Source organism: Haemorhous mexicanus, chromosome 1, assembly GCF_027477595.1.
Source record: "Haemorhous mexicanus isolate bHaeMex1 chromosome 1, bHaeMex1.pri, whole genome shotgun sequence".
Taxonomy (NCBI): Eukaryota; Metazoa; Chordata; class Aves; order Passeriformes; family Fringillidae; genus Haemorhous; species Haemorhous mexicanus.
Genome location: NC_082341.1, coordinates 63,673,821 through 63,687,141, shown reverse-complemented (window position 1 = coordinate 63,687,141; position 13,321 = coordinate 63,673,821). Strand labels below are relative to the sequence as shown.

The following is a 13,321-nucleotide window of genomic DNA, read 5'->3' as shown; positions in this document are numbered from 1 at the left end:
CTGCAGCTCCTTGCACTTGGACTTGTTGAACCTCATTTTGCTTTTGTGGGTTCACTTCTCAGGCTTGTGTGGGTCCCCCTAAGTGGAATACCTTCCTTCTAGCTTTTGTCATTTCCTTTTGTGTACTCCAGTAGAAAAATTTTTGCCACACAAAAACATTATCTTTGAGCTAGGTAGGAAGTACACAGATCAATTTCACAAAATTGTTTTTTCTGCTCAAAAGCTGATGACTTGGTTAAGACCAATAAAATTGGCTTCCCTGAATCATCATGATTTTATTCTCCATTTTCTCTGACTAAGCTGTCTACAATTTACTTTTGCTACCATTAGTTGTTTTTTTTTTTTTTTTTCTGAACCTGTGGAGATTATAGGTGATGGCTGTGCTTTCTTCTGGTTTTGGGTTATGTTACAGAATTTTTTTTTTTTTTTCCTTTAGTAGTAAGTGTCATTGCTATTTTTAAATATCTGTTTCTTTAAGATATATGGGTCACTAATTTTTTTCCTCACTTTCTCCTTTTTTTTTTTGTTACATATCCAACTTCTGTCTAAGTCTTATGTATTGATGCTCCTTGATTTTGTATCTTTTCAGTCAGAGTTGAGGAACATGGTCTTCCACAAAGAAATTAAAAAGAAATTTCTTGGGACTTTTTTGTTCAATGCTTGTTTTATGGGAGCTTAATTAATTCAATGAAAAAAAATATGTACAGGAAGCAATGTGTTGATTTTTTGTGTTTGTACAGCACCTAATGCAGCTCATTAGGGACTGGTAAAGAATCCATGAGATACAAATAGTCACGTAGGGACTAATTTTAAATTCTGTTAGGGAAGAAATGCTTTGCATTAAGGAAATGCAAATCTTTTCCCTAAAATGTTATGTGTTGCATGTTTCATAAGGATGGTATCCTACTGCTCACCCAGGTAAGCACAAGAATCCATGCTAGTAACTAAGATTAATAGCAGTAAATTGAAAACCACTCCGAAGTCTAAATATCATATTAAATATTATTAAAGCTGAAGCTCAGAATCCTGGTGCAGTGTTCTGTTAACTCAAATAGTTATCAAATGTATTCTGTCTTCACTGAGCTCATCTGTACTAAAAGAATTTGCCATTAAACCCACATCAATGCAGCTGCACAGACAGACTTAGTGGTAGAGCTGCAACTGACATTTGTGAAGGCTTAGGTGATACAGTTTACATTGAACAGAGTCGTCTGAAGTGACCAAAGAGTGCTCTGCCAGATCCACAGCCAAGGTGAGTTTCTGCTGGCTTAACTTAATTTCTTAGAAATACCATTGAGGGCTTTTTCTTAACAAATGCTTCAAAAACTATCCGAGTCAAGCCTGGATGCTTGGTTGTTTGTGCTATCTCCCAGTTATTTTCATTTCACCTGTTTCTTTTCGTGAAGTTTGGTTTATATTTAGTTGCTTCCCTTTTTCATGAGGAAATGGAAGATTTACAGAGGTCATGAGTCCAGTGTATACTCAGCTACCTAGTTTCTCTTTGATTTAAATTTGCCCAGGATGAGTTACTTGGGAAGAACTGTGATCCAGTCACATTGTAACACTCTCTGAGCATTAAGATCCTGAGTTTGTGTTTGCTCAGTGTCAGCTTACCTGTCTCTGAAAGGCAAAGATTTCTGCTTTTCTTGGAAGATGCTTAGGAAGCTCAGAAGGATCCTAGGATCTCAAAGTACTTACAGTCATGGAACACCTTGAGCCTTCAGGGAAGAAGGGAAACCGCTGGTGGTGATTTCCTCCAAGTGGGACAATCAACAGTTGTGATAGGTGAAAATGGAGAGGCAGTGTTTGGCAAAAAAATGGTCTGCAAATGTGGGTGGCACAGATTTTTTTTCTCTGAAAGTCCTCTGCACATGTAGTCCATGTGCATTATTAAGCCATTTTAAGGCATTTCAATTTCAGCATCAAAGAATCAAGATAAAAAGATAAGATCTTTTCCTTTGAAAAGCTCTCCTCAGCCCTGGTGAGGCCACACCTTGGGTGCTGTGTCCAGTTCTGGGCTCCTCAATTCAAGAGAGACACAGGGCTATTGGAATGGGTCCAGTGGAGGACAAAGATGATCAAGGGACTGGAGCAACGCTCTCATGAGGAAAGGCTGAGGAAGCTGGGCCTGTTCAGCCTCAAGAAGAGGCAACTGAGAGGGGACCTCATCAATGTCCCTAAGCATCTGAAGGGAGGTTGTCAGAGGATATTTCCAGGTATTCCTCGGTGGTGCCAAGCTGTAGGACAAGAGGCAATGGGCAGAAACTGATGCTCGGCAAATTCCCCCTGAACATGAGTATCGAATTTGCAGGCAACCCTGACGAGGGGAGAGAGAATGATGATGCATCTGACTCCATCTTATCAGAAGGCTAATTAATTAATATACTAAATTATTCTATCCTATATTACATCTAAACTGAATCTGCCAAGCACTCAACTCTGCACACAACTGCACAGAACTGCACAGAATTCTCATGACTGTCAGCCGACTGTCCCGACACACACACACTCTTGGCCCTGATAGGCCAAGGAAACAAAACACCATCACTTCGGATAAACAGTCTCCATATTGCATTCTACTTTGGCACAAACAGAGGCACAGCAAATAAGATAAGAACTGTGTTTTCTATCTCTGATGTTCAGAGAATGTGAAACGCAGAAATATTCTTGGGAAGAATTGTGCCTTGCTTTTCTCTGTGAAGAGAAATGTGGGGCTACACATGAGGAAAATCTTCTTTACTGTGTGGGTCACCATCCACTGGGACAGATTGCCCAGAGAGGGTGTGGAGTCTCCCTCACTGGAGAAGTTCCAGAACTGCCTGGGTGCAATCCTGTGCCATGTGCTCTACAATGACCCTGCTTGAACTGGGGGACTGGATCAGATGACCCCTCTGAGGTCCCTTCCAACCTGATCCATCCTGGGATTCTGTGTGTTGATAAGCTTCAAGTAAATGTTATTAAATAAGTCTCCATGATTCAATTTTTCATTGTAAACAGTGTAAAAAATGTAATTTTGTCAGGAAATTATTCCACTTTTCTTTTTCAACTGCTTACCTATTTGAGAGCCATTTTGAGTCCATTTATTCTTGCATTCCAAATAGTGTTGTGCCAGTACTTTGGGCTCTTTCTTTTTTTAAATGCATGGCCTAGGAACATCTGTTTTGTGCTTTTATGTGAAGTGGGACTGTCTGATATCATGGTTGTGCAAATTCAGGAAAGAGTGGCATTAGTTGCTGACCCAAGAAACAGTCATCTGTTTTTACAGGCATTCAGTGTCAGTCATGCATCTCAGCTGCCAAGGATCTGCACAATCAAAATAAAGGCTTGTGCAAAGAGAAAAGGGTATACTTTCTGTCCTGAAGCCTTTACAGACTCAGAATTATTTTTCTTTTTTAAGTGTCATGGGACAGAGATGAAAATGGGAAGCTTTACAGCAGTTTGTTGGAATTGTTGAGTACAAATGTCCTTGGGAGCTGTTTGGGTCTGGATTCAAAAGCTGCAATTCAGGCCCAACTTTCTCATCAATCTAAAAACATGACTTTAAGAATTGGTTGGAGTTGAAAAGAGCTGAGCTAACACTGCAAAGCTCTTGTAGAATGCAGGCTGGAGATCTTTCTGGTCAAGTGTGCCAGGGGCTGTAGTGTACGCTGGTTACGAAAATGTTTTAGGATTTTCTCCAAGGTTTATCAAAAATCTGTTTTCTGAATGGATACAAGAGACTCTAATGTTCCTTGCAGTATTTAGTAACTATGTCTTTATTTTATTTGAAAGGTTCTTGTGCCAAAGGATCCTCTGTTAATGGGTAAGATGGTAGAAGTGAATATTTATGAAGCTGGGAAACATTTTATGAAGGGGCAGCCAGTATCAGATGCCAGAGTTCATACTGCATCCATCAGCAGACCGTTAGCAAAAGGAGAAGTTTCTGGTTTAACAGAGGTGAGTGAAAGACATTTTCTGCTTTACTACACTGGCAAATCAACAGCTGTTCAAGCAAAATGATGCCGTGCTATCTATCTGTTATCATTTTATAGTTCCCATTTATATATGCATGAAGTTTTAATCTTTTCTGACAGATTGAAATCTGAATTCAAAATAGATTTTTGCTGGTGCTCGTAGCTTTACTTTGCTGACTATAAGGGAATAATACACTTGTTTCTTGTTTCTAGATGCAAGATGGGTAAAGAACATACTAGAATTGAAAAGATTAAACACCAGTAATTATATAATTCAGTATATTTCAGTTTAGTGGAAGGATAAATAGTTTTGTTTTTTTTTACAAAGCTGTTTTAAAAAATATGTATTGATTACATATCTGTTAAAACAGGTCTAAACATATTCAGAGATTCAAAATTAATTGATGGGTAGAGGTGCAGAATATATTTACAATATATTTTGGAAAAAGGTCAACATCTGATTTAGTCATGAAAAAAAAATGAAACTCTTTTTAAAAGAGATCTGATTCTTATTTTACAGTTCAGTAGATATGGCTGTTAGCCAAGTATTCTCATACATTTCATGGAGCTCTAGTTGTAAAAACTGATGGAGTGTGAAATGAAAATGTGTATCACATTTCTAAGCATCATTTGATGTCCTTTCTCCAGCACTGTTGTTAGGATCTCCAACAAATATGTAGCACATGGGAGAAGGATAATTGGCAGTTTATCAGCCACCTTACTGCTTTTACAGTAAATTGCTGATAAGTATTAAAGTATATACATGTCCTTGTTTATGTTCTAAGTAGTCACATTTAAAATAAAATACATCATCAAGGCATACCTGAGGTGACCAGTGTTAAGCTAAGCTCCTTGGTCTCTTGAATAAGGCTGGCTGTGGAAACATGGAGCAGCAATAATGCACTCCCTGTAATGCACCTACTGTAATGTGTTCAGCAGATCGTGACACTTAGGCACAAACACATTACTAAGCTCTCCATTAATATTGTCTGTGTGTATGTGTATATTGGCCTGATAAGGGTCTGTAAGAGATAAAAAATAGCCAAAACCTTCAAATTGTCTGGTTAGACTATGTGGCTATTTAGGCACAGCTGATTTTTTCATCAGAATGTTTTTTTTTAAATAATCTGCTGGAACAGAACCAAGACTGTCATTAAACTGAGTATGTGCTGCCAGAAGCTTGTAGATGGGGACAAGCAGAATCTTGACTGAATTTTTTAATGTTAAAATGAGAGATAAAAACATTAAAATCAAGGATACTGATAATTTCCATAGGGACTCATTGAGATATGTACCTGGAACAAGTACCTGGAATCCCCCCATAAATGGCTGCAGCAAGCAAATGATAAGGGAAATTGCTTTTCATGACATTTGTGGTTACCAGTGCTCCTTCAAGGGAGTATTTTATATATGATTGGGCCACTGTAAATGTTGGGAACTTTTGTGTAATGGAAACAAACAGAATCTCAGTATTTCAGTAAATGGAACAGGTTTGGTGCATAGAGGGTGCAGCTGAAAGCTTTTAATCACACTTGGCCAATGTATAATATATAGAACATTAACTGAAATTCTCAATGGGAAGTTCATCCTGAAAAGTCATACATATAAATAGAAACTCAGTAACTTTCTTTAGGTTTTCACAAAAAAAAAAGTCAGTTTGCCACAAAGGTTACCTTGGATTTCTGTCTGGTTGCAAGATGCAATTTGGGGTGCTCTATTTGGTTGGAGTGCTGGGAAACACTTCCTGCTGCGTGTGCTCAAGACACATAGTTCCAAGCAAAGATGCTTTGAGCAAGATAAAAGGGGCTCATGTGAGGGTCATGTGAGCCTTTTGTAGCTTTTTACGTGCATGGATGGCAGGTTGGGGAAAGATGAAGGAGAAAACTCAGAACTGATGAATTCAGATTTCCCAAAAGTAGCAAAATATCTTGGATCTTTAACAAGGTCCCAAATGTCTCCACTAGGTTTTCTGCAGCTTGCAAAACTAAAATCTTGGATAAATTTTCCACTGTGCACACATATGAGCAAGAATTAAGGTCTGCTCAATATTAATAGTGTTTTCATTAACTTACGTAGGACACAGTAAAAGGTGTTTCAAAATCCATCACAGCTGTACTTCTCTCTAATGAGGAATGCTCACAGAAAGAGTGAAAGATTTTGAAACTGTAGTTTTTAAGGAAATTAATCAATTGAGAGCATCAGCCTGTGAGGATGTCAAAGCAAGTCATAAATTCATCCTAAGCAAGAAGATACTTCTAGAGATACTGTGAGGAAAAGTACCTCCAAAGAATCAAAGCTTATCTGCAGTTGTGTGCTCTCTTTCTCATCTGATATATTACCCTCAATATTTTTTTTCTGACAAATTCAGAGTGAGCACCACAAGCAACATGTGTGTCTGAAGGAACAGTTTTAGACCTTTTTTTAAACTTTTTGGCTGCATGACTCTGGCAGCAAACTAGTCCACAGAAATAAAAGAAGTAGGTCGCCAACTGGAGTCAACAGATTTGACTGAAAAAGGGGGAATGCAAAACGCAAAACCACAAAGGACAATTTAGAGTGTCCATAAAATATTCACATATTGTATGTCTGTGACAAGTAATTTCTAGCATTTCATGCTTTTTCATTGTCTGAAGAGCACAGCTATTATATATGTCCATTAATGTACTAAAGATGGAGAATGTCTTACAGCCATACTCTTTAAGGAAAAAACTGGAACCAACTGGTTGGTGGAAGGTCTTGACATTCAATAATGTTAGGCTCTGTGGCAGAATTTGGGAAGGGAAGGACAGAAGAGTCTTGGAGTCAGCAGCTGGGGTTAAAAAGTTGTCAAAGGAATCGGACTTAGTGATCGTTGTGGACATACTAAGTAGTAAAATGCACAAGTATTTGCCAGGATTTTTTTTTTAAACTTCAGCATGAATTTTCTTATAAAAGCCACTCAAAAAGGAGTGATGTCTCCAAGGGCACAATTTTACAGGATGGCTGTTTGGGAGGTCAAACACATTCAGAAATTTTGGTTGACAGATCTACTGTAGACTTACTTGGGTTTAAAATGGACAGTTGCTGATTCAGTAAGAGAACCATGTTTAGAAGACATACATTGTAGAGGATATATAGGTGAAAGTTGAAGTTGATAAAGCATTAACACATGTTAAAGGCAGTTTTGAATTTGGTTCTAGTAAATCTGAGATAGATGTATGTGAACTGGACATTAAAAAGTAGTGACAGTAACCTTAAAATGAACATTCAGACAAAACAAACCTGTCACGAGTTACTAACTGCAATTACAAATATCAGTGAATAAGTATTTCAAAGCTCTGATCAAGATTTAGTTCTGTTAAGTTTCACAAGAACAAAAAGAAGATGTAAATGCTGTGTAGATCCTTTCATTGAGGTAGGCTTGGAGCTGACAAAGCATTAAGAATGCACTTCAGCATTTTGAGATTCAGAAAGCAATTTAGCATGTTTTCTATGTTCTTAAGCACTCTGGTAAACTTGCCTTTTAGGATTTGGAGATAGGTTTGCAATGCACATAGTGTTGAGTATATTATCTTTGGATAATATTTTTGAAAAGTCAGCAGTGTGTGTCAACAGTCTAAATGTAATCTAATTTAGAAAAAAAACAATTTTAACATTTGTATTAGTTTTATTTGGCCATATCTAGGGATCTTGACTGTTTCTCAGCAGCATAAAGTAAAGTACCTAATAAATGTATCCTGTTTACAGAAAAATGTTTGCCCAAAACTAATCATTGAAAAAAAGTAAGAATCTGCGAGAATATGATCTCTTGTTAGAACCAGAAATAGAGTATGTTATGCTTCTGTACTCCAAAAATAATTCTGGTTGTTTACATATGTTCTGTGGATAGAGGAAAAAAATACTGCAAGATGAGAAATATCTGAAGAAAAGACCAAAGGGCTGAGGGATAAAAATAAAAGGCTGGCTACTTGCCAGAGTTGCAATGCATTGCCAGAATCAAAGCCCCATAAGTCTGAGGGCCTTTGATGGGAAGTTTTAATCAGATGGAAAATTAAGGCAAAAGGAAAAAAAATAATTTTAACAGTCTGTTTAATCCCCAGTCATGATTATTTTATGTTCATAGTTCACGTTTCTATAATGCCTCTATGACTGACTTTCTTTTCAAACAAATACAGGCACATCTTTCAGTTTTCAGTTTTCCATTGGTTTCTGTGATTATATTCTCCATGTCTAACGCTTCCTCTGTGAATGGCATGTGCTGGGAGCCACCATTTCCAGTGTCTCCTTTTGTGAGTCTGGGATCTTGGTGCACATCTCTGTTCCTAGGCCTTGGAAATACCCACAGTTGGCCTGTTAAGCTAATAGCTATTCAAGTCATTGGGCTCTTTGGAGGAAATGAGGAGTGAGCCACTGATTTTCAGTTAGCAGCCAATTATTTTGGTCATTCTGCTTTTTTGTTTTCTCTCCGGTCCTCCCCGCATTTTAGCTGCAGTAGGTTATTGTGGCATTGTGCTTCTGGATACTAATGAAGAAGATTTATGTTACTGGTCTTACAGTTGGCCACAAATATTTTCTAGTTCCATGAGCAAAAACATCACCCAGGCTTTTTTTATGATGTTAAGAAACAGGAAAGATGCATATATCAAACACTTCTTTATAGCCTGCCAGCAAGAAAATTCAACAAAGCATAGCTTAAAGGAAACTCTCTGATCTCAGGTAGAAAGGGTGCTTCACTTGCAGGCAAAATAAAATGGAGAAGGGGGAAGAAAATATCTTCTGCTGGAACAGAAATTAAAGAAATCATGTCAGAATTAAGATCTCTCTATTGGAAACTTCCTTCAAGGACTTGGAAGGAAATGTGGAAGATGTGTGTTAATTAATAAGCATAGTTTTTACATGTGCTGGAGTTTCAAAGTGGTGGAAAATTTGGTTCCTGAACAGGAACTAGAGATTAGAGATTTAGGGCAAAAAGAGAATGAGGAAGCAAATCTTAGATCCAAAAAATGGCATAGAGGTCTGAGTAGAGGAATCTTTCTTAAAATTTCAGAAACTGTAGAAAGTAGAAAGAGAAATGCTAATGAAAGATCGGAATTTCCAAAGAAAGATAAACTAATATCGAACCTTTTACCTCTCTCAGAGAACTACTTTGCAATGGGATCTTTGTATCACAAAGTCCAAGAAAGGGCAATATGAGAAATGTAGGGAAATTTCTATTAAAGAGAAATTTCTATTAAAGAGAAATACTGACAAAAAAAGGAATATTTTCTATGTAAAATCATTTTCAAGTCATTCTTTATGAAATACAATTCACTACTTGGTGCTCTTGCCTTCTTTGGAACATCCCTTTATTAGCTCAGTTGAACTCTCTCCCACTTTCTGATACCTTTTTTGTGACACTAAGCTGAGTGGTGCAGTTGTTGCACTTGAAGGATGGAATGCCAAGCTCAAGGGCTGGGCCCATGGGAATCTCATGACGTTTAACAAGACCAAGTGCAAGGTGCTGCAGGGCAATCCCCGGTATGAACAGATGGAGAGCAGCCCTGTCAAGAAGGACTTGGGATTGCTGGTGGGTGAGAGGCTGGACATGACCAGGTAATGTGCACTTGCAGCCCAGAAGGCCAACCTCATCCTGGGCTCCATCAAAAGCAGAGTGGCCAGCAGGGAGAGGGAGGGGATTCTTTCCCTCTCTTCTGGTGAGACCCCACCTGCAGTGCTGCATCCAGCTCTGGGGTCCCTGACACGGGAAGAACATGTACCTCTTGGAGAAAGTGCAGAGGAAGCCACCAAGATGATCAGAGGGATGGAGCACCTCTCCTATGAAGAAGGTCTGGGAGAATTGGGTTTGTTTAGCCTGGAAAGGAGGACACTTTGTGGCCTTTCAGTATCTGAAGGGAATCTGCAACAAAGATGGAGAGGGACTTTTTACATGAGCAGGTAGTGACAGGACAAGGGGGAACGTATTCCAACTGAAAGAGAGTAGATTACATATTCAGAACTGTGAGGAAATGAGGCACTGGCACAGGTTGCCTAGAGAATCTGCGGATGTCCCAGCTCTAGAGGTGTTCAAGGTCAGGTCGGATGGAGCTTTGAGCAACCTGGTTTAGTGGAAGGTATCCCTTCCACTTGGCCTGGGGAATTGGAAATAGATGATTTTTAAGGTCCCTTCTAACACAAACCATTTTATGGTTCAATGATTCTCTGAAAGAAATGATTGTAGGGCTAAGTGAACAAATACTTAGTGCTTTTGCATGTATTAATCTGTTTTATTTAATGTGTTCCTTGTATTCCCTGCTGGTTGTAAATAGAGGTCATAAAAGATGGTGTAAAATCCTTCTTAATTAATATTTTTTCTTATATTTTCTTCAATTCTTTCATGAAGATTACTATAGAGTTAGTGTAATAAGAGCTATATTTCCTTTTGAAGAGCAGAGTTCAATGCCACCTATGGATGTTTTATAAAAGGACCTTTGAAAGTCAAAGTCTTATTTTTTCCTGAATTTTGTCATGTTCTCTTTCTTAGATGCTGATTTTCATGATCTACACATTATTTGCATGCTGTGTTGGCTTTGTTCATTTGGGGCATTGAGTTGACTTGAATTTTTCTTCTGCTTGAAAGACCATTACTTGGCTTAAAATTTGAAACTTGCAGTCAAGTCTTTCATATGGGCTGAGTAAATTTTTCTTGCTGGGTTTAGATTAGCACTGGCTTGAATCCCATGCAGTGGTTGGGGAATTTTAATCAATGCTGATCTTTAGGAACATATTTAGCCAATGTCTGTGACAAACACTTGAGATGTAAGTCAGCCACCTTGGGTCATGGGTATGGGCTAGGTGACTTCTTTGTTTCCAGCCTTATCTGCTGTAATTCAATGAACATTTTAATTTAGCCATTTGATGACTCCCAGACTGGAACAGAAGGTAGTGCGAGTGTGTTGATCCAACACATTTCTCTGCCCTGCTTAAAGGGCTAAAATACACAGAGGTGATTTAAGGCAGCAAGCCCAAGAGCCACCATAAGACCTTCACCAAATAGTTTTGTCCTGATGTCTTTAATTTACTGGGCATGTTGTCTTTCTGCCCCTCCCTCTGGCAGGGCTGAATTTCAACTACAGTGATCAAAGCTCAGCTGAAACAACACATATTACATAGACCCTTTTCAAACAAATGCTCACCACAGTCTGTTTCAGGTGAAAAACTTTATTTATGTACTTTTCATTTCCTCAAGAGACAGTGTTATTTTGCTGAATGTCACTGTTTAATCACTTAAAATACATAATTATGATAATCCTGTGCAGTTCATGCAATAAATGGAAATAGTCATGCCTGGGAGGATTCAACTCTAAGTCATTTTCTGGAGAATAAGCAAGGGTTAAACAGAAATGTTCTACCCCTTCTGCCTCCAGAAGTAAAGCTCTAAGTGCTAAAATTGTTCCACCATTTCTGTGTATTATTTCTAGTGCTCAACCTGCTGATGCTGCACTGCAAGATCGGTAGGTAGGTTCTGCTCTCTGTTGGCATAGGGAAATGTGCAGCCATGGTAATTTTAACTACTTGACACTCCCTGTAATATTTAGGAGATCCTTTTAAAATATTTTTTCTTTTCCATCCGATCTCTAACAAACAGACTCTTTGGGAAAAATTAAATAGCATTTGGTTTTGTTAATCCTTTATTATTTAATATACCAATGTTCAGTAAGTTTTAATTGGCTTTCAGGAGAAAAGTATAGCAGCCACAACTTTCCTCAGTTTTTATGTTGTTTTGGAAGTCATCTACATCCAGTCCACAAAAATCATCATAGGTCTGAATTTTATACCTCTCTAGCAAAGATAGGTGGAGGATATTCAGCCCATGTGTACATTTTATCTCTGTTTGCAGTACTTAGTAATCCCTTTTCTTTTTATTAGTACTCCTTAGATCACCAAAAAGCACATTTAGGCAGTATTTCTCTCTCCATTCCTTCCCTATCTCTCCTTTCCCTGTGAGGATACAGAGTCAGAGGTATAAGATATTTATGTCTTGAGTGGATATTATTTCTGTCTGTTCCTCCTTTATTGAAGCTGTAATTAAAATAGTCTTTCTACATCAATACTTGAAAGGGACAGCACAAAAAAAGGTGCATGTAGCTCATGATACAGCTTTCCCCATCACCAAATGAAAGGTCAGTAGGAGGTTTGAATTTACACATACTAAGTTCTGGAATGTTGAACATCCGCCTCTTAGAAATGTATTTGTTGCCAAAAGCATTGAAGTGAGATGATTCATTACCATTGAGATTGTTTTGAAGGGCAATAAAAATTACAGTCATGACATTAAGCTATTTTTTAACTAAAAAATTGTTTTAAAACTGTAGCTCATTTCAAAAAAATTACCAAACCATGTTAAAGGTAAACTGCCATGTTCTGTATCCTTTAATATTATTACATGTTCAAAGTCTTTATTAGATTCTGAGTAGATTAATGGGTTTCTAATAGTCTAATAATCATCCTTTGTGTTCTTGCTTATTCCCTTTATGATAATGAGAATTGCTAAGGTATCCATAAATTTTGCAAGTTATTTTCTCTTTTATTCTGACAAATCTATTGAAAAAGCATTGAACTGCTCTGCAATATTAGGATTAATTGTGAGTTATAGTAGGATATCCAGATACATTTTTAATCATAATCTTCCTGTCAGACTTTTATAATACTTGGACATAGTGATTTATGTTTGTGTTTTTAATATACTTATAAGAGATTTATTAGAGATTGGAGATGTTTGTTTTTAATTTTGTGGTGTCAATGGTAATAAGATAAGGAGAAAGCATAAGAAAAAGAGGAAAAGGCTTTTCAGTAAGAGAAAGAAACAAATTTTGTATGGTTTTGACACTATTAAGTTATATTTGGGAAAGATGTCTGCATATAAAAATTCAAAGGCACTTTTGCAGGGGCTATGTCTTAGGCTGAAATGAAATTGCAGTTGAGTAATAAGTTCTATTTGATGTCTGCATTGGAGAAGAGGTAACTTAAAATATTCAGATACCATCCTTCAGTGAATTGGATGTGAACTTCACAGCCTTAAATTTAGTCCACCGAGGATATGCTCCTAACTACCCTAGAATATCCAAAGAACTTACTGTGACTGTTGAACACATTAGAATGATTGTGTGCTCAAAGACAGTCATGTTAGAGCATCTAAGCAAGCTTAGAAACTGCTGCTTATTCAAAGGTCGCATACAGTAACTTTGTGTTTGTGCAGGCTGTATTCCATGTCAAGTTTAACATTCCCTCCAGATCTTTTATCATGCCATTAGCTATTAAAGTGTGTTGTTGCAGTTTTACTGGGCTAAACAACAATGGAAATAAACCCTTGCCCTCCTACTACAATCTCTCCCACTAAGATATTTTTTAAA

General features: G+C 37.6%; 1 protein-coding gene across 2 annotated transcripts in view; it reads left to right on the top strand.

Annotated features, from left to right (window-relative positions):
* The window catches only part of CDKAL1 (CDK5 regulatory subunit associated protein 1 like 1), a 383,156-nt gene that overhangs the window by 356,133 nt on the left and 13,702 nt on the right, over window positions 1-13,321 (top strand). For both annotated transcript variants that reach the window (XM_059851463.1, XM_059851471.1), the window contains one exon: window positions 3,772-3,936. In XM_059851463.1, the coding sequence (XP_059707446.1) occupies window positions 3,772-3,936 (165 nt within the window). The remainder of the gene's footprint in view (window positions 1-3,771; window positions 3,937-13,321) is intronic.